At 39.8% G+C, this 20,606-nt stretch overlaps 4 protein-coding genes across 6 annotated transcripts; 2 read left to right on the forward strand and 2 right to left on the reverse strand.

The window, feature by feature from the left end:
• Window positions 1-1,092: 1,092 nt before the first annotated feature.
• On the reverse strand, window positions 1,093-1,650 carry LOC146719631 (uncharacterized). The gene has a single exon (XM_085489931.1). It carries the CDS (start codon window positions 1,648-1,650, stop codon window positions 1,093-1,095), a length of 558 nt encoding a protein of 185 aa, XP_085346057.1.
• A 367-nt stretch (window positions 1,651-2,017) lies between these two features.
• On the reverse strand, window positions 2,018-6,271 carry LOC146719632 (uncharacterized). The gene has a single exon (XM_085489932.1). It carries the CDS (start codon window positions 6,269-6,271, stop codon window positions 2,018-2,020), a length of 4,254 nt encoding a protein of 1,417 aa, XP_085346058.1.
• Window positions 6,272-8,148: 1,877 nt separating this feature from the next.
• LOC114934489 (uncharacterized) lies at window positions 8,149-14,905 on the forward strand. Of its 3 annotated transcripts, none has more exons than XM_085489946.1 (5): window positions 8,149-8,962; window positions 9,476-9,622; window positions 10,894-11,810; window positions 11,993-12,290; window positions 12,399-14,905. In XM_085489946.1, the coding sequence occupies exon 3, from the start codon at window positions 10,970-10,972 to the stop codon at window positions 11,300-11,302; it is 333 nt and encodes a 110-aa protein (XP_085346072.1). In that variant the 5' UTR covers window positions 8,149-8,962; window positions 9,476-9,622; window positions 10,894-10,969; the 3' UTR covers window positions 11,303-11,810; window positions 11,993-12,290; window positions 12,399-14,905. The 3 variants fall into 2 exon arrangements, with proteins under 3 accessions (XP_085346072.1, XP_085346074.1, XP_085346073.1); XM_085489947.1 differs by having other exon boundaries at window positions 8,149-8,943.
• Window positions 13,337-14,315, forward strand: LOC146719633 (uncharacterized). Its single transcript, XM_085489933.1, has 2 exons — window positions 13,337-13,529; window positions 14,107-14,315. The coding sequence occupies exons 1-2, from the start codon at window positions 13,337-13,339 to the stop codon at window positions 14,313-14,315; spliced, it is 402 nt and encodes a 133-aa protein (XP_085346059.1).
• Window positions 14,906-20,606: the final 5,701 nt, after the last annotated feature.

Genomic DNA, 20,606 nt, shown 5'->3' on the forward strand with positions numbered 1-20,606 from the left:
TCTTCTAAAAATCTTGTTTTAAAGATCCTCTCCGCGAGCAAAATTCGAAAACATAAATTATTTAATATTTTTACTTTATTATTTGTAAATCCTCGGTAATTTCAAAATTTTTCTATTTGAAAATTATTAATTTTCTATTGCCAATTAATTTTATCACAGACTTTACTCTTACTCTCATTGCACTTTCGTTTGCGGTTTTCAGTATACGATTTTTTATCGTAGTTACTGAAAATTATTATTGTGAATTATACTTGTGCAGTGATTTGAAGAATTTACAATTTCGTTGAAATTGTTGATTTTTCAAAAAAATTACGAGATTCGCGGAAATTGCGTGCTTTCTTGGCATTTTCCGTTCGCGGCAGGCGGTTTATTTTTGATTGTTGCAAGTGTTTTTTTTTTTTTTATTAAAATAGATAATAATAATGTGAAATAAATCACGATATTTGACAGATGTGCATATATATAGAAATTGTAATAATAATAATATTATATCATAAAATTGTAAATTGTTTCAATTTTTTATAGACTGCGATAAAAGATTTTACATTTGGATAAGAAACTGCGGTAAGTAAAAATATAAAATTCTTGAAAACGTACCAAAAATATTTGATAACGTAAAAAGGTGAACTTTGAAAAATAAGGAACTTAAAAATTGCACTAATAAATGGGCTATATGTGAGCCGTGCGCGGATGTAAGGTGTGTTATATCGAAATTTAATTAATAGAATTGAGAATTAATCCCAATTTTAAGTCTTACAAATGTCCAAGCTAATTTTTTGTACCTCGTGTACATTTTTGAAAGTTATATCGAAAAATTAAATTTCAATATGTGTACATCGCTCTTTCTGAAAAACGCGGAAACTCTCTCCGAATTCGGCGCTTCGCCCTTGTGGACGCAATAACAATCTGTCGATGTACACAATTACAGAGAGCTCTCAGTAGCGTATATCGAAGGCGCGCGGGGACCACGGAAATTTAATTTTTTCCCAAACATACCCCTCGGGTTGAATCGCCAAGGGATTCAAATGACAGTCAGGGGTAAATCTTTACACATTGAACTGCAATCATTGGAGACAACCTGCAGAATTTAGATTACGCTGAACCGTCCGGACTTACCGGCAATTTACAAAGTTTAACAATAGGTCTTACAAAAGTAGAAGACGCGGTCTTGACCTGAGCAACTCGCACCAAGCCATCCTTGTCAGGCTTACATTCGATGATTCTCGCAAGCTCCCATCTGCAGGGAGGTAAATTAGGATTTTTTATTAGAACAATATCGTTTATGCGAAATTCATCAGATCGATTCTGCCATTTAAAACGCTGCTGCAAGGTGTTCAAGTAGTCAAGACTCCACAATTTCCAAAATTGCTCGTATTTCGTACGCATTAATTGCCATCGATCGAGTCGTGACTCGGAGATATGTAAGACACTCGGACTCGGAATCGATTTAATGGCACTACCAATTAAAAAATGCCCTGGTGTGAGCGCATTGCAAGAATTTACATCGTCATGAAGTGCGGCGATTGGGCGCGAATTCAAACATGCTTCGATGTTACATAAAAGAGTGGTGAACTCTTCGACCGTAGGTGTGCAGGAACCAAGTATACGTCGCAAGTGGTGCTTAACACTCTTAACACCTGCCTCCCACATGCCCCCAAACTGAGGGGCAGAAGGCGGAATGAAATGCCATTGAACTGGCTTTGACGAGAACTTCGCCTGCAGATCTACGTCGGCTCGAGTCTGTCGGATCGCTGTAACAAGTTCGCGATCCGCGCCTTGATAGGTAGTCGCGTTGTCGGAATAAAGATCGGATGGAATGCCACGACGCGCTACGAACCGTTCGAAAGATGCGAGAAACGCAGCCGTGGAATAATCATGAACGAGCTCTAAGTGGATAGCTCGTGTAGCGAGACAAACAAATAGCGAGATGTATGTTTTGTGCGACTTGCGTCCGCGGCCGGAAGCGTCTCGAATCGCGAAGGGGCCGGCGTACAATTTATGGCCGACCTTCCTACATTTAAAGTAACTCCGTCCCGTCCATTTTGCCATACGGGACTTGATTACGTATGGCGCGATGCCGACAAGTACATGCCACGCAATTGCGGATACAACCTTTTACCATGCTTCGCGCCCCCAGAATCCAATATTGTTCTCGCAACGTGCGAAGCATTAATTGTACACCGCCGTGAAGTGTATCCTTATGAATTTGATCGATAATGAGCTTAGAAAGGTAATGTTTTGGAAGTAGAATCGGAAATTTACGATCATATGAAAGGTCAGACATTTGAAGTCGACCACCCACGCGTAGGATACCGGAGGGATCCAGGAACGGATCGAGAGAATGGATGGAGTATCGAACTGGTAACCTCGTCTTGGCTTTGAAAGCGACGATTTCTTTTGAAAAGTATTCCGTTTGCATCTGTTTAATCCAGAATCTGTGCGCGGTTTTTATTTCATCGACTTGCAAAATAGAGAGAATTTGAGCAACATCTGGGACTCTCGTTCGAAACTTGAACCGAAGGACGTATGCGGTGACCCGTAGTAAGCGTGGCCACGTGGAGATATGATTGAAGGATTCAAAAAGTTCCGCTCGATTTGAATGATGCGAGTGGACTGCGTTTGACGCTTTCAATTCGGAATCATCTTCGGTGCAACTTATCGTAGATTGAACTGGCCAATTATCCTCGTTAAATTTCAGCCATGCCGGGCCGTTCCACCAGGAACTTGAAGGCGTTAGCTGAGCTGGATTTATGCCGTGCGATGCGCAATCCGCGGGATTATCTTCTGTTGGCACATGCAGCCATGTCGCCGTAGGAAGCTTCGTTTGAATAGAAGACACTCTGTTAGCTACAAATACTTTTAAATCTGATGGAGCCTTTTGCAACCATGCTAATACGATCGTCGAGTCACTCCAGCAAAACACAGGAATGTTTTGCAATTTCATCGCGTCAATAGTAAACGAAATACAGCGAGCTAGCAGCTGAGCCGCACAGAGCTCGAGTCGTGGAATCGAAATCGTTTTAATCGGAGCAACCTTGGTTTTTGATAGGAGAAGTCGAACATGACTATCGCCAGAATTCGTGACAATTTTTGAATAGACTACCGCTGCATAGGCTTTAGATGAAGCGTCGCAAAAGCCGTGTAAATGCAAGCACTGAATGTTACGCTCGAAGCCTAACCAACGAGGAACTTGCAGAGTCGTCAAGTGTAACATCTTTTCGCAAAAAGCATTCCATTCGGTTGTTATTTCCGCAAAAAGAATATCATCCCATCCGTAGGAAAATTTCCACAGTTTTTGCAGTAGAATTTTGAGAGATATCGTGATCGGAGACACCCATCCGAGGGGATCGAATATTTTCGCTATCGTCGAAAGGATTTGTCGTTTTGAAATGTCGGTAGATGGTGGACGGAATTTTATTTCAAAGGAGAAATTATCATCGCAAGGTGTCCAATGAATACCGAGTATTTTTAATTGTTCACCTTCTTGGAAAGGCTTGGAACTTGCTAGACCGTGATTCGCAGGATTTATATCTTGTAGAATTTCAAAGTCGTTGCTGGCCCATTTTCTGAGATAAATGCCTGCGCTTAGTAAACAGCCGATTAATTGGTCGCGTTTTTTAATCGTGGACGGTTTATCATCGCCTCCGGATAGGACATCGTCAACGTATATTTCATTTTGCAAAATTGCTTGAGCTAGTGGAAAACGCGAACTCTCGTCGATTGAAAGTTGTTTGAGCACGCGTTGGGCGAGATAAGGCGCGCAGGCAGTACCATAAGTAACGGTATTTAATGAATACGTATGGACTGGCTCGTTCGGAATCATACGCCACAATATTAATTGATATTGGCGATCGTCTGAATGAATCTGTATTTGTCGAAACATTTGCTGAATATCAGCGGAAAAAACGTATTTGTACAAACGCCATTGAAGAATAATCGCCGGAAGATCGGCTTGTAACTTTGGACCAATCATAAGATGGTCATTCAAAGAAGTGTTATTCGAGGTATTTGCCGAGGCATTAAACACTACACGAAGTTTGGTTGTAGTATTGTCCTCGCGAATAACTGGATGATGAGGTAGAAACGTCGGTTGAAAGAAGCGTTGCACGTTTTCGATTTTTTGCATATGCCGGAGCTCTTCGTACTCGTTAAGAAAGTCGACGTATTGCCCTGAAATTTCCCGAGAATTGGCTAAACGTCGCTCTAGTTGCGCGAGGGAACGCGTAGCTACTGACCTTGACTCGCCGATCTCTATCGGAGAACCAGACTTGAAGGGTAAGCGGACAACATAGCGCCCTGAAGAATCGCGCATATGTGTCTCTTGAAAATGTAAGTTGCAACGAAGATTTTCTTCTGAGAGAGCGTGTGTCGTTGGAATTTCTTCCAGCTCCCAAAAACGTCGGAGTTCGAAATCGAGATTGCCAGAAGTTGCTTGGTGAACGTGAATTCTTTGGCTATCTTTTTGGTTTGAAATAGGACCCGAAATGATCCACCCGAATATCGTTTCTTGCGCAAGTGTAGCATCGTTAGAAGCTTTCATTAAGCCACCCATCATAATTGAACCGTATAATTCGGCCCCGAGAAGTACTTCGATTGCATCATTTGAGCTTGGATTTGGATCGGCTAGATTCAATTTGGAAAGAAACGGAATCTCTTGTAATTGGAAATGAGGTGGAATATACGCTGTAATTTTTGAAACGACCAATGCTTTGGTATGAAGAATCGTATCATTTTTATTAGTCGCGCTGATAGAAATAGAGACGGCATGTTGAACGCAATTAGACGTAGTGTCACCGATGCCAGATACCTTTACGCGTGTTGAAATTAAGCGAGCTCTCAACATTTGAGCGACTCGTGACGAAACGAATGTGGCATCGGAACCTTGATCGATCAGTGCTCGCGTGTAAACATATCGACCGTTTTCTGATCCTATACAAACACGTGCGGTAGCCAGGAACACGGGTTTAACTCCCGCGTTCACGTGTGAATGTACGTTGGACGCGTTATCGCATTGTCCAGAGTCTGTTGTTGTCGTTAAACTTGACCTTGAATTCTCGTGTAACAAAGTATGATGTTGTCTTTTACATTTCAAACAAGTAAAGGAACTGCGACAATTCGAAACGTAATGACCTTTGGTCAAACAATTTTTGCATATATTATTTTTTTGAACAAACTCTAGTCGATGCAAAATGCTTAACGCTTGAAATTTCTCGCAATGCATTAAACGATGTGTTTCGGAACAAAGAGCGCACGTACTCGCAGTGTTTGTATGGTGAGAACGCACTATATTATTTTTTTGTGCTGCATTTGGAATCGAGCGAGCACCGGAACTCTCTTCGGATGAGTTTCCGTTTGCGGACTTCGAGTTATCTTCGTCCTTGGATACAGCCTCAAGCGAACGAATTTGTGTATCTAGAAACGCGTATAGTTTTTCCATCGTAGGATATCTCCTCTCTGAACCTAAGCTGACTTCCCAATCTTTTCTCGTCAATTTGTCTAGTTTTTGTACAAGAATGTAGACTAAAATCATATCCCATTCATCTACAGAACATTTCAAGGCACGCAGAGCATTTATCGATTCCGATGAATTGGAGCGTAATTGTTTTAACCCGAACAGATCGTTAGACGAAACAGTAGGAATGGTAAATAAACGTTTGAAATATGCGTCAATAATAACGCGTTGATTTTCGTAACGATTCGTGAGTTCCTTCCATGCAACATTGAAATTACTATCGGTTAGAGAAAGATGGGAAATCAACTTAGCAGCGTCGCCAATAACCGCGGATAATAAATATTGCAATTTCTCGACTTGCGATATGGAACGGCGATTTTTAACGAGCGCAAGAAACAAATCGCGAAAAGTTAGCCACTCGGTTACATTACCGGAGAAAGAAGGCAAGTTGATCTTCGGCAATCGGATCTCGTTGATGGACGTCGTTGTGTCCGCCGTTGGTACAGGAATGGAAATTGAAGCGACGTTGAATGCCTCGAGTTTTTCTTGAAAGAAGTCGTAGGCTTGCATGTACGAGACCTCCGCCTTGTCTAGCAGCTTGTTCTTGAAGAAGGGAAGCTGTGCCGCGTTTGCGTCGGTTGCTACTGCCTCAATGATAGCGGCATTCTCCTGGCATTTATTCCAGTAATTTTGCAAGAGTTGAAATCGTCCTTTAGTGATGGCATGAGTTTGATTATCAACTCCAAGTTTTTGGAAATTCGTTATTGAGTTCGTTAAATAACGTAAATTCGTATCGAACGCAAATATTGCCTTGTCCATTTCGATCTATTGTCTTGCAGAGCTCGACCTTGTAAGGTAAACACGGTGTTGAAATGGAGAATGTATGTACGTGAGTCGAAATACTTCCTTGGCGTACGGAAATCTTTACTCGGAATGTAGCGCAATTGTTGAATGGCTCACTTGAAGTAGTTGTACTGATTGCACGTGTATCTTGTTTGAATCCATCCGTTAATTTCTCGACACAGATCCGGCTCGAAGGACCATTTTTTGTATATGCTCTCCTTTGGTTTTTATCGGAGCTATCTCCTAGTTCTCTCTTGTGGACTGCGTCGATAGGCAAGGATAGATAGCAGGAACTAGTCTCTTTATTCTAAGTAAGAATACGTAATTTTTATTCTTCGGATCACAATTGTTCTTCTCGTGTTGACCGGACGGCTCGTCGTACCAGACTCGCACTCCGTGCCACATCGCTCTTTCTGAAAAACGCGGAAACTCTCTCCGAATTCGGCGCTTCGCCCTTGTGGACGCAATAACAATCTGTCGATGTACACAATTACAGAGAGCTCTCAGTAGCGTATATCGAAGGCGCGCGGGGATCACGGAAATTTAATTTTTTCCCAAACAAATATGCGTCTTACATCTCACATTTCGCATACAGCTCACATATAGCCTATTTATCTCTTATACTTTATTTCAACCCTTATAGAAATTTATTACTAGTAACGCCAATTTATCACTTATTTCGAGTAATTAATCACTTTTATTTCGAATACTTAAATTACTGTATATTATAGTATTTTAAATATTCGAAATATAAGTGATTAATTGGCGTAGTGATAAATTTCTACAAGAGAATAAGGAGCCTTTAAATTCTTAATGTAAAAAATTTCAAGTAATTTTCTTTAATAAAATTTAATTAAAAAATTTTTGAACACTGTATTATATCACATTTAAAATCGTGATTATTTCAATAAAAAAACATTTTATGTGTAAAAAATATATTTTTTATATTTAATAAATTTTATATATATATATGCATATGTAAAATATTCTCTCTCTCTCTTTCTCTCTCTCTCTCTCTCTCACACACACACACACACACAACGGGAGCCAAATCTCTCAAATTGGTCTCATGATTAATTAGCCTGGATTCGCACCAGGGGCAAAGTCTGTTGGTAATGTCAAACGAATTTAGCCTGGACTTGCACCAGGGGCAAAGTCTTTTGGTCGAGTCTACGAAATTTAGCACGGACTCGAACCAGGGGCAAAGTCTTTTGGTTCAAGTCTACGAAATTTAGCACGGACTCGAACCAGGGGCAAAGTGTGTCGGTAAGGGGCAAAGTCTATCGCACGAAGATGGCGGTCTCTTCTTTAGGCAGGCCTTTGGCGATCTGTCTATTAATCTGTGGTGCTACTCGTGCATAGTAATTCCTTTCTTCGAAAAACACCGGTGTATAGAGATGGCAGACTCAATCGACCTGAGAAGTCTATTAAAATTTAACGGATCAAATTTCCAAGCATGGAAGTTCCAAATGAAGGCCATATTTATCGCAAATGGATTGACGAACATTGTGAATGGTACGACAACACGACCGGCTCAAAGCACGGCCGAGTGGAATAAAAATAATGCAAAGGCATACCCAGTAAACATCGAAATCTTATAGAAATCTAAAAGATATCTCATTAAAGAAATCTTCAAGATATTTCTAAAAGATATCCAGGAGATATCTAAAAGATGTCTAAAAATACTTTATTCAAGATTTCTTTGTAGAATTTCTAAAAGATACCTTTAAATATCTGAAAAGACATTTTAAATGATATCTTTAATATATTATGTAATATATATATTAAAGATATCTAAATAATTTCTTTTAAAAAATGTCTTTAATGTATTTTTAAAAGATATCTATTATACATCACATGTTAAAGACATCTTAAAACAAATTTTTAAAAGATTTTTAATAGACATATATTAAATTAAATTATAAAAATAATAATACTGTATATATTATTTTATTATAATTAAAGAACTAGTGTTATATAATTTGAGTTACGCGGGATTACGCTTTCTAAATGTATTTGTATATTCCGCGGTTCCAAGCCGAACATTCTCTATTATCAGAGTTCTCATAATCAGAGTTTAAAATGAGCTGTCTTTCTGTATTGTTGGTTCGTTATGTGTCATTCTTAATAACTGTTAATAAGTAGCAAAATTGTCAAGAAGGACGATGATAGCGCCTACGGAACGGGTTAATTTCTCGCATATTAACGATGAAACTATCCGAGATCTGAGAAAAATCAGAGATCATATCGAGGCGAACATTGTTGGACATGACGAATTAGAACACGTGTTAATTGCTCAAAGACTCTCGATTCTGAATAATTATAATTAAATTCCGATATTATGTGAAGTTGTACGAATTTATATTTCAAGAATTATACTGAAGAAGACCGCGTGCGGTCGAAACGTTTATAGAATGATTTTAATTTGCGTTAGTTTTAATATCTAATGACTGTAGTTTTATAATTTATACATGTAATAAATGGTAGTTGACTGAACATCTCGAATATTCAGCTCGATAAGTTGGCCTTAGATTTATCACTTTGTTTTCAATATACGAGCGACAATTTGTATTAATTTATTCTCTATTATTTTTGCTGCCGACGGACGACGGACGACCGCATGGGCGACGGGCGAGGAGAACGAAAGCGTAATTTTGATTAAATAAAGTAATCTCTTTTATCTTGTATGTAAATTCTTTTTTTAAAGATATATAAAGCATTATGAAAAATATTTTTATAACATTTTATTATAATATAATATGTGTGACACAAAATATTCTGCAAGTTTGAGGTTAATTGTAAGAACATGGCAAATTAAGAATTTATTTAGGCATTTTATGCAAAAAAGATGTAATGATATATAATGACAAAATCAACTTAATGTGTATCTGTAAATCGTCGTTGCATCTTAATGTAGACTACTGTAGACAGATCAAAAATTTGATATGCAATGGTGTATGTTTTCTGTCTACATTAATATACAACGATGATATGCGAATACACATTAAGTTTAATCGGCTATTATATCATTACATTTTTTGCATTAAATGCCTAAATTAATTATTATTTTGCCATCTGCTTACAAGTAACCTCGAACTTGTAGCAGAATACATTACTCCGTTACATTATTGAATAATGTTATCAGTAATGCTATATAATTTAATCTTTGTATCTTTTCAGGAAGCAAAGTTTAAATATGAAGAACAAACAAGTTGCTGTACATATTGAGAATGTCACACATGCAAAGTCCTTGTGGTCCAGTCTTAGCGATTTTATTCAAGTTTTTCTTCATATCGAATAATTAAGTTCAGACAGCAAAGAGTTTAGGTATACAAATTCTTCTTATTATCATTGTGTTTCCAAGCAAACTTAATAATTAAAATATTTAAGATTTTATTCCAAATGTAATTCATTTAAGTACAAATTAATATTTAATTTTTTGCATAAAATTTTAATTACTGTAATTAAATTTTAAAGCAAAAGTAAGATATTTTAAAGTACTATCTGTTACTTGATAACGATGATTATCACGAATCGTGATAAAAAGAAATTTAAGAAAATATGAAACATAAAATTATTAAAATTAATTTTATTAAAATATTGTTATTGAATTTAAAAAATATTGATTTGAATATTTTTTAGTTCAACACTAATTGTAAGTAGCATCGATCTCGAATTGTAGATCGTGTAAAGTAGGCTTAATATTCAGTATTGATTATATTGCATTTTAAAAAGATGTAACGCGGTTATTAATTGAATATTGTACGTATTGTATTTAATATACAGAGTTAGCACACACGCGCGCGCGCGCGCGTGTGTGTGTGTGTGTGTATCAGCGTTCTCTAGAAGTGTAAACATGCATCAAATATCTTGAAAACAATCACTTATAACAAAATGTTTATAAAATAACAAAATTGTAGGACTTGAATAAATATGTAACGAAAATTCTAATTGTGGTAAAAATTTCAAGTTTTTTATTTGTATTAAATTAAATTATTTTATTTATATATATTAAATTACAAGTTGCTGTTTGTGTAAGTTGCTGTTGGAGATACCTTAAAAGATAAATCCGTGCTGGAAAATGAATAATGTAGCAAAATAATGTAGCATACTACTAATGTTGATAATGTTAAATGTTTAACATACTACTAATTTAAATAATGTTAAATGTTATAATTAATATTTTTTAAATAAATTTAACATTAATTGCTACATTATTTTTTATTTGTCTAGTATAGATTTATTTTCTAAGATATTTTTAATTGCAACTTACGCAAGCAGTACCTTTTAATTCCTAAACGTTTTAAAGAGATTTAGGAGATATTTTTAAGATATCTAAAAGATATATTTAAGACATCTCAATCATAACGTGAAAATCTCTTAAACGGTATCTGCGTAATATCTTTAAAATATCTTGAAGATGTCTTAATATATACTTTCCGGATATCTTAAAGAAGTCTTGTGGACATCTTAAAATGACATATAATATGTCTTTTAGATTTCTACTAGATATCTTCAAGACATCTTTAGATATCTGAAAGATATCTCAAAATGTTGCGTAAGACATCTTTTAGATCCCTAAAAGATTTTTTTTCTAGATTTTTGGAAGATGTCGCAAGATATAGCGAGATATCTTTTAGAAATATAAAAGATATCTTTTTGTCTATCTGGGTAATGGTCATCATCTCTTCGACCATGGAATCCTCGCAGCTCGAGTATTTGTTGACCTGCGAGACGGCAGCCGAAATGTGGAATAAACTTACCGCGGTTCATGAACAAAAAAGTGAGTCGAATAAATTACTCTTAATGACGAGATTTCACGATTACAAGATGGCGTCGAACGATAACATGGCACAACACATTGCGAAGATAGAAAATATGGCGCGGCAGTTAAAAGATGTCGGTGAAAACATGTCGGACATTAACGATCATGGCCAAAATCCTAAAAAGCCTTCCCGCGAAATTCAGTGCACTAGTCACAGCATGAGACAGTGTCGACTCGAATAATCAAACGCTCGTGAATCTAACACAACGTCTAATCAAAGAAGAAGGAAGAATACACGCGGCAGACGAAGCAGGTGGCGCGCTCGCCGTCATAAGTGTAAATTCCAACAAAGAGAAGCAAAAGGCAAAAAAGAATACACAACGCCCTAGAAAGGAGGTGACATGTTTCTATTGTCAAAAACGCGGCCACATCGCAAAGGAATGTCATAAGAAGAAGAGAGATGCAAGTTATCGAGATAATACTGAGAAAAAAAAGGAAGAGACGATGCATTTAATGTCAGTGCATTCACAGTCGAAGCACATGCAAACCAACTTATGAACGTGACGACGAAGAACGTGTGGCTTCTCGACAGCGGCGCCTCAAAGCATATGACATTCCGTCATGATTGGTTTTCAGAACTACAGTCCTATGAAAACGACTACGTTTCGCTTGGCGATGGAACCACATATAAGATAATGGGTCACGGTACTATACACATTAAAAGACTCATAGGCAAAACATGGCTTAAAGGTAAGCTCGAGAACGTGCTGTACGTACCCAATTTGAGTAAAAATTTATTCTCGGTTGGCGCATGCATGAATAAGAATTACAAGGTCACTTTTAAGAAAGATTATGTCGAAATCTTGATGAACAATGAATTAAAAGTTCGAGGGATGAAGCGAAGCAATAATCTTTTCCGCATGTTTATCAAGGTACAACATAGAAGTGATGCAAATCTGGTGGCTACTCCAAACTTGAAACGCTGGCACGAGCGTTTAGGCCACGTTAACTATAGGTATATACATCAGTTCTGCAAGGAAGTCTAATTGACGAAAACATAGAAGACAACAGCAGCGATAAAGATATCTTTTGTGAAGCCTGCCAATATGGGAAGCAACACCATATGCCCTTCAATAGAGCTGCAAAAAGGAATCTTCTACCGGAAAATTTATTTATAGCGACGTTTGTGGTCCAATGTCTCAAAATTTTATAGGAGGTTCCAGATTCTTTGTAAGCTTTAATGATAATTGTTTTGCATATTATACTGTTTATTTTATAAAACACAAATCCGATGTCTTCGATAAACTGAAAGAATGCATTAATTTGATTGAAAATAAGTTTCAGAGAAGAGTCAAAACACTACGTGTGGACAACGGCAGAGAATACTGTAACGAGCAGATATTGAGATACTTGTGCGCAAAATTTATATGGAGGGATTAATATGAAGACTATACGCCCTATACGCCAGAGCAAAATGGACGGGCAGAGAGAGATAATAGGTCTTTAGTAGAAAGCGCTCGAGCCATGTTGCATGCCAAGGACCTGTCTATTCAATTGTAAGCTGAAGGAGTCAACACCGCCTGCTACATATTAAACCGGACACCGACGTCGTGTAACCAAGGTAAAACTTCTTATGAAGTGTAGACAGAAAAAAGGTCACGTCTGGATCACATTAAAGTGTTCGGATCAGTGGCATATGTTCATGTTTCCACGAAATTGAGAAAGAAATGAGACAGGAAATCTCAGAAGATGATATTAATTGGATATCAAGCCGATTCCTGTAACTACAGATTGTACGATCCGCATTCACGAATTACGTTATCCAGAGATGTTATTGTGCACGAGACAAATGATCATTAAAGAACAGAGTCAAACAATGAGGTACAAATTCTAATTGATACGAAAACATTGATTCAAGAAGAAGAAATCAAGCGAGATCCTCGAGAAAAAGATGACACAATCCAGAATCACGAAGAGGAAAAAGATAGTACACAAAATGACACTCGAATCCTTAGAGACAGAAGTACACTTAAACCACCGAATCGCTATGAGGCAAATATAATAGAGCATGATGAACCTACATCATATGAAGAAGCGATAACTGGAGAAGATGCTGAGAATTGGAAGACAGCAATTAATGAGGAGCTCAAAGCACACGAGACAAACAATAACACCGTTATAAAGCTCGACTTTGCGCCAAAGGATTTACACAGAAGCACGGAATCGATTATCACGAAATATTTTCGCCTGTAGCGCGATACGACACTATACGGACAATGTTGGCAGTTGCAGCGAAGCAGAATTTGGAAATAGCGCAATTCGATGTAAAGACGGCGTTTCTCAATGGCGATTTAACTGAAGAAATTTATATGAAGATACCCCAAGGAATTAAAGCACCATCCGATGGTATAGTATGTAAATTACAAAAGACTCTTTATGGACTTAAACAAGCATTGCGAGAATGGAACAGTAAATTCGATTCATTTTTTAAACACTACCAATTTGTACCAAGTAAAGCGGATCCATATTTATATATTGGTAAATTCAAATCGGACAATGTATACTTGATCATATATGTGGTTTGATCTTAGCAACGTCAAAGCAAATTTTGGACAAGATAATGAGTGAGTTAAAATTAAACTTTGACGTTACAGAAGGAAATGTTAATTATTATGTTGGTATAGAGATGATTCGAGATAGAGAAGCTAAAACAATTTTTATATATCAATCATCCTATATCGAGCGTGTTCTTGAACGCTTTAATATGTTAGATGCGAAAATTAAAGAGACTCCAGCTGATTTAGGGATGAGTTTAGTGTCGACGGGAGATACTGACGAGCTTAACAACATTCCATATTGACAAGCGATTGGTAGTCTAATGTTTCTTGCAAATATTACACGACGGATATTGCATTTATTGTAAATTACTTAATTGTAAGTCGTTTTGTTTCTAGCTATAATGAGCAACATTGGCGAGCGGTAAAGAATGTGTTCCGTTATCTTAAATATACAGCTGAAATGGGTATTTTATATGAAAATTCCACAGAAAACGCATGTCCACAGGGATATTCAGACGCGGATTATGCGGGCAATCTTGACACTAGGCGATCTACGAGCGGTTACCTGTTTAGACTAGCTAATGGAGTCATAACCTGGAGATCTTTACGTCAGAGAACTGTTTTATTAAGTACCACCGAAGCGGAATGTATTGCGGCCTGTGAATCAGTCAAGGAAGCCTTATGCTTAAGCAGCTAATGAGTAATATCGGATATCAATGGGTGGAACCTCTGATCATTAATATGGATAATCAGAGTGCGATCAAGTTAATAAGAAACCCTGAGTTTCATAAAAGAAGTAAACACATCGATATCCATTATCACTTCATTTGCGAACAATTTATGAGTAAAATCATCAATGTTGAATACGTGTCAAGTAAGGACCAAATCGCGGATATTCTAACAAAAGTACTAAGTAAGGATTTGTTTTGCAGCTTGCGCACTAAAATGGGAATGCGTAGGATTAACATAGACGCTTTCAAAAGACGGAAGTGTTAAGAATGTCAGTTTATCGAACGCCTATCGATAGTGACTCTCTCGGTCGATACATGTCGCGCGCAGTAATACAGGAAAAAGGAAACCACTTGTGAAATGATACCAAACCCCTTTTTGTTATTTTTGTATATATGTTCGACATTCCTCGTGCTTGCTGGTCGTCGTACAACACGTGAGCAGTCACATCTTTTCATTTTTCTTTTAATCTAAAGTTCAATTTTTAATTTCTTATCTTTTGCGTGTGGTATGTCTATGTACACTAACGTCGAAAGAGAATAAATATTGTTTCCTATATATATATATATATACATATATACTGTGTCCTGTCTCTACACTCGATTATAATCCTCAGGAGTAATTCCATAAAAGCATACGGTTGTGCAATAATCCAATGACCACAATGTGTACCGTTTATAGTCACAATAGCCATTTTTTTAGAAAAGAAACATTCTTCCGTATCTTTAAATCTTTATATATCGACGATAAAATCCATATTTTATGATTATAAGAAAAAGAGAGAATAACGCGAACGTGCACACACACACGCGCGCGCGCACGCACACGCGCACACACACATACACACACAATATGACTGATTAAATAATACTATTACTGAATCATAAAATGGTTTTCACTAATGAAATACATTATTCATAGTTTAGCTTACAACAAATATTTCCTTCTGTGTCCCCAGAATGAAAAACTCCTAGGTGTATATGTATAGCATATACGAGATTTAATTTTTTCAACCACCATAATCCACGATTACTTATCTGAAAGCATCAATTTCCAAAATATTATCATATTCTGCATAAACAATACAATTTATCGTGTTTTTTAATTCTTCTGCGAAACGAACTTTGATTCTAACGCTACCGTATTTTACTAAATTCCAATGTGTATTTTCGTTAGCTGAAAGATTCGATGTGAGATCAAACGCAGAAAGACTAACCGTAGCTGTAACCTTCACGTGGGATACAATTCCCTTCATTTAAAAAATGAATTTCTGTTCCGGAAAAGAGTATGATAAGCGTCTACATATAAAACCATCATTTGTAAAATCCAACTGTAATAGTTTACCAGGTATTTGTGACCTGTCTATATATAAAGATAAATTAATAAATTAATATTATAAAAATTGAAAGGGTTGAACATATGATTCCCATTAAATGCTCTATTATCAACAAACCCAATTATTACCGTTTTAGTATCTGCCCAAGTATAACATTGTCGAGTGTTTTCCCATGTATACCACTGAATAGATATAGATTTCACATTTCAACACGTGTAAGAGGGTATTTTGCTGTAGTTTTCGCAAGAGCTTTAGCATGAGCCAGTAATATATCTGGTGAAATTTTTGAACGACGAATAAGGAGTGATGCATCGAGTACATGAACTTCGTAATTTCCTATAGTATTATTAATACAAAACGCGTCTCTTGAACGCACTATACGTAAATGCATTTTCATACCATTTATCAAGTACCTTTCTTGATTAAAAACATTACAATGTAAATATCCTAAAAGATCGAGTTTTTTCGCGTTCTCTGTAAAATCACTGCGTTTTATGAGCCCTTCAAGGCCGGATCTACAATAGATGTAGTAAGCTCGAAGCCTTAAGAAATTTATCAATCACCGTCGATTATTCCCCTCATTCTTGACTATGATTGGTGAATTTCTTAAAGCTTAGAGCTTACTACACCTGTTGTAGATCCGGCCTAATTGGTTCATTCATAGCACCAGCTGAATCTTTATACCATAATACAGTTGTTAGATAAGAGTTCTTTGCAGCAGGTCCATAATTAAACAATGTTTTTATATAAGCTCTGTAAGCATATGCATTATTCGGCGGCGATACCGGCTTCTGATTAAAAAACACATTGATTTGGTTAAATAATGAATGCATAAAATTATTTACAGGACTAATTTTAGATCTATTGCCTTTTGTTCCGCTCGCTCCTTCTTTTTTTGTCCTAAGTTTTGTAGATCTTATTTGAACAGTCAGGCTTAACATTGTATGAGCGAGATCAATGTATTCTTCGCCCTGGCCTGGTATAACAAATTCGATTTGTTCGAGCCTGGTATAACAGTCCGTGCGTACTGTTCGAATGTGTAAAATCCGATACCCGTGCAGATTTATAACCTGATCCTAATCCCGTCATAATACTATCTAGTTTTTCTTCCGCTTTTTATTTTAAATTTTTTGCTGAGTCTCGTACGCGCATATTAAAAGACTTCTTGAATGGAATCTCTTTGTCTATCACATCGCTTGCGATATGCATACCAGAACGTATAGCTTCTTTTCCAATAGCTTTAACACCTTTTAATAAGAGGGGTAAAACACAACGAAAAAGCCCTCTAAAAAACTACCGATTCCATGATCGCGTTGATTCGATGATCCGATATATACATGCTCGATACTCCCATGTCAACAACCACCATATTGAATATCAAATTCGCAGTAGTGATTCATTTCTGCTTATTTTTTCAATTTAATCTTTTAAAGTGTAATGTCACAGTCAATATACCACTTTCAAATGGTATAGGTTTTTCAAATTCATCCCTTATATCGATCTCAATCGTTTGTAAAAGGTTGTAGAGTAGGGGTATGTATTTTGATGTTGAAAAACTTCTGTACTTATAATCGATCCATAAATGTATAATTCGATATCTAATGAGACAATACGTAGTAGTGGTGTTTGCATATCGCCGGTAATACATATAAGATTCACATATATCTGTGTATAATATATAAACATAATCGATGGTAACGCACTAATGAGACTAGCAGGTTTTAACGCTACACATTTTTTTCGTTTCGCGGAACATCATACTTTTTATCCTCGAATTCGAATATATGACTTAAGCTTGGTAAAAAGTATGTGACGTGCTCATACAGTTAACGCATGAACGACGTACACTAACATAACCGTTTTTTCCTATATCAAAGGTAAAATGTATGACCGTAGGATGTATTGAGTTTACCGTCTCGATAACCTCACTTACAGAACGATACACGATGTGTGGGATAATATATGTTGTGACGTGGTCTTTTTGAGCCCGTCACAAGGGCGAACACGCCCGGCCGGGAAGCGTCTGAGAGCGCTGTACAATTTTGTGTCTCGTGCGGGTGAGCAGCGACCTTTTCGCTAGCTCGCCCGTACTCTGTATCGGGATCGAGGTGGTAGGCCAGGAGAACGGCCATTGTTTTAGGGAGAAGAGGACCTGGGCAGACGACGGAGGAACGACCTCGAAAGGGGAGGAGCGGAGACTGAGCGACCGGCCCGCCTCGATGGGACGAACAGGAGCAGTCCAAAACAGGGAGGAAAAGGCGCCTACATCCCTCGACAAGGATGATTCCCCTGAGGGGCCCGCCACCACACATCGAGAGAAACACGGAGATCTAACGGGACTGATCACCCCGAGACGACTTCCCTCAGCAAATAAAGATCGTTCGGAACATCATCATACGGCCATACGAGGTGTGGACGGGACCGCCGAGAATGGACCTGCTGCATCGTCGCTTCCGAGGGCTGATGTTTGAATTTGGCGGCGGAAGTCCGACTAGCCGCGACAGACGGAAATCGATACAAGGATCGATTCCGGATCTGGCGCGGGGCGCAACACTGCCGCGGGGTGGCGCGCATGGTCTTCCCCCTCCCCACCAGCGTACCTTCCGAGGTCCCGCCGGCCCGAAAGGAAATCACTGTTCGACAAGCCGGTGTCCTGCGAGCACGTGAAAGGACGATGACCCACAGCGACCACCTGCGACGGCGAACTATTGTAAGGCCACCTCCTCGATCGTCCGGTAAGCGCGGATTCGGTAGAGACCTGTGAGTTATTAGAGACGTGTAACGATACCGAGCAATTATACTATAAACAATTTAGTACCGAGAATTAGTTGAGGGACTCCCGGGACTCGAGTCGATTTCCGCGTCATTAAGTTATTGCGTAAATCTTTGCCTTCTTCACCTCTCCGAGGGGCACCGAAACGAGTCGACAGTCACATCGTAATATATTGTAATTGTAGCATTGTATCGAGTCATTGATTAGCAATCCTTGAGAATAAGTTACGCTGGATTAGTGTATGGTCTATTCGATTCCGAGCCGGATACAAAGGGAGGAGAGTAATGATAACTAGAGATTTCGATAAAACACAGCGATCTCCCTACGGCTCGATAATAATATTATAGTTACTTTTATTCACTCTATCTATATCCTACTAACTGAAAATATATTCTTCTTATTTCATCTTATTTCTGAGTACAATTAATATCGAGATTTCCTCTCTCTCTCCGAGACGGCGATTCCGAATCTCCTTACGGAAAGAACCACGACACTCTACCCCCTGTTGATACCGAGCTACCGAGGCCGAGCCGTCGTGTCCGCTGATTATTTGCCGAGATATTGTTGAGTGGTGCGGCCTGACCGCACCTGGCGCCCAAAAGATACGATACCGAGCAATCAGTGATACCGAGCAAGTATTGAGAGAACGGAGAGCGGCACGACGAGGTTGCGCAGCCGTCTCTCTTGCACTCTCTCTCTCTCGTTTGACGAGAGAGGACGGAGAGACGGTCGCAATGTTTATCGATTTTATTGTCATTTTCTTTCTGTATACGTGTTGAGAAAGGGGGAGAGAGGACAGAGAGGGGAGAGAGAAAAAAAGGAGGAGGGAAAAAGGGGGAGGGGGAGAGGGGAAGGGAAGAGGGGGTAAGTGAGAGAAAGAGAGAGAGGAAGGGGGAGAGGGAGAGAGAGGGAGGGATATAATTTGTTTCATAAATTTGCGGAAGGTGAAGAAACATGTGGAAGGCGTTCTCCTCCTTCTGTGAGAAAGTGCTCTCACAGAAGGAGGAGGCAGAGAGAGAGAGGGAGAGGGCTGGGAGAGGTAACTCCCAGTCCTCGGAGGGTGAGGAGGAGGAAAAAGGTGAGGAGGAGGACGGGGACGGGCCCACTCTTTTTCCGCCATCGGCGAGCTCGCTCGTCTGTGGTGGCGGGAATCGGGGGGGGGGGGTGCGCCCCCGGTGGAAGCAGAGGTAGTGGGAACGGGGACGGGCCCCCTCTTTTCCCGCCATCGGCGAGCTCGCTCGTCTGTGGTGGCGGGAATCGGGGGGGGCTCGCCCCTGGCAGCGCGGGGGATAGCCGCGGAGGAGGGGGCGGGCCCTCTCTTTCCCCGCCATTGGTGTGAGTACTCACGTGGCGGGGGGCGGGGAGAGTCCGCCATTTTCACACCCGCGTCGTCGTACGACGCGGGATGAGGTTGCCGGGGGGGGGGGGAACAACTAAGTCCCTGGACTCCCCCCCAAAAGACCTCTCGAGAATCGGGGGCGTGGGTGCGCCGCCTTGCCCCGAACGGGAAATCCCCCTGATTGCGGCCGAATCCTAACTCCCAAGGGAGCGGAGGGAGCCGTAATCGAGGGGACCAAGGGGGGGCCACGCGTCTTTGGCGGGCGGGCAATAGCACGTCCGCCTGAGGCGCCTAGGCCCCCCTCTATGACGGAGACGTGACGCGCGGGGCCCTCTCACCGGGAGCCACAAGGCACCGGTGGGAGGGCAACGCCGTCCACAAAGGGGGTTTCTCTCCTTCTGAGAGGAACCCCCTGGAGAGGGCCTCCGGGGCGAATGCCGAATCCCCACTCCCCTTGGGAGGGGGAGGGAGCACCGCTCCGGAGGCGGGGGGTGGCGGCTCGAGCGGGATACTCGAGCCGTGACCCCGCCCCCCAAACTCTTTGGGAGGGCGCGACGTGGGGTTGATACCCGCCCTGCGTCGCAACCGCGAGGACCCCCGCACGATGCAATTCGCGGGGGGGGGGGAGTGTCGCCTTCAGCGGCACTCTCCCAAGGAGGGATTAGGCGGGGGGGCGGCCAGTCGGCATGGGATACCAGCATCCTGGCCGTCCCCCATTAACGCCCGTGAAGGTATCCGCAGTGGGTTTAGTGAGGTATGTCTTGAGCCCCCTGACCGATCCATTCGTGGATCGGCCAAGGGGAGCAAGAAG

The sequence above is a fragment of the Nylanderia fulva genome, unplaced genomic scaffold (assembly GCF_048542155.1).
Source record: "Nylanderia fulva isolate GAGA-0341 unplaced genomic scaffold, ASM4854215v1 Scaffold91, whole genome shotgun sequence".
NCBI lineage: Eukaryota > Metazoa > Arthropoda > Insecta > Hymenoptera > Formicidae > Nylanderia > Nylanderia fulva.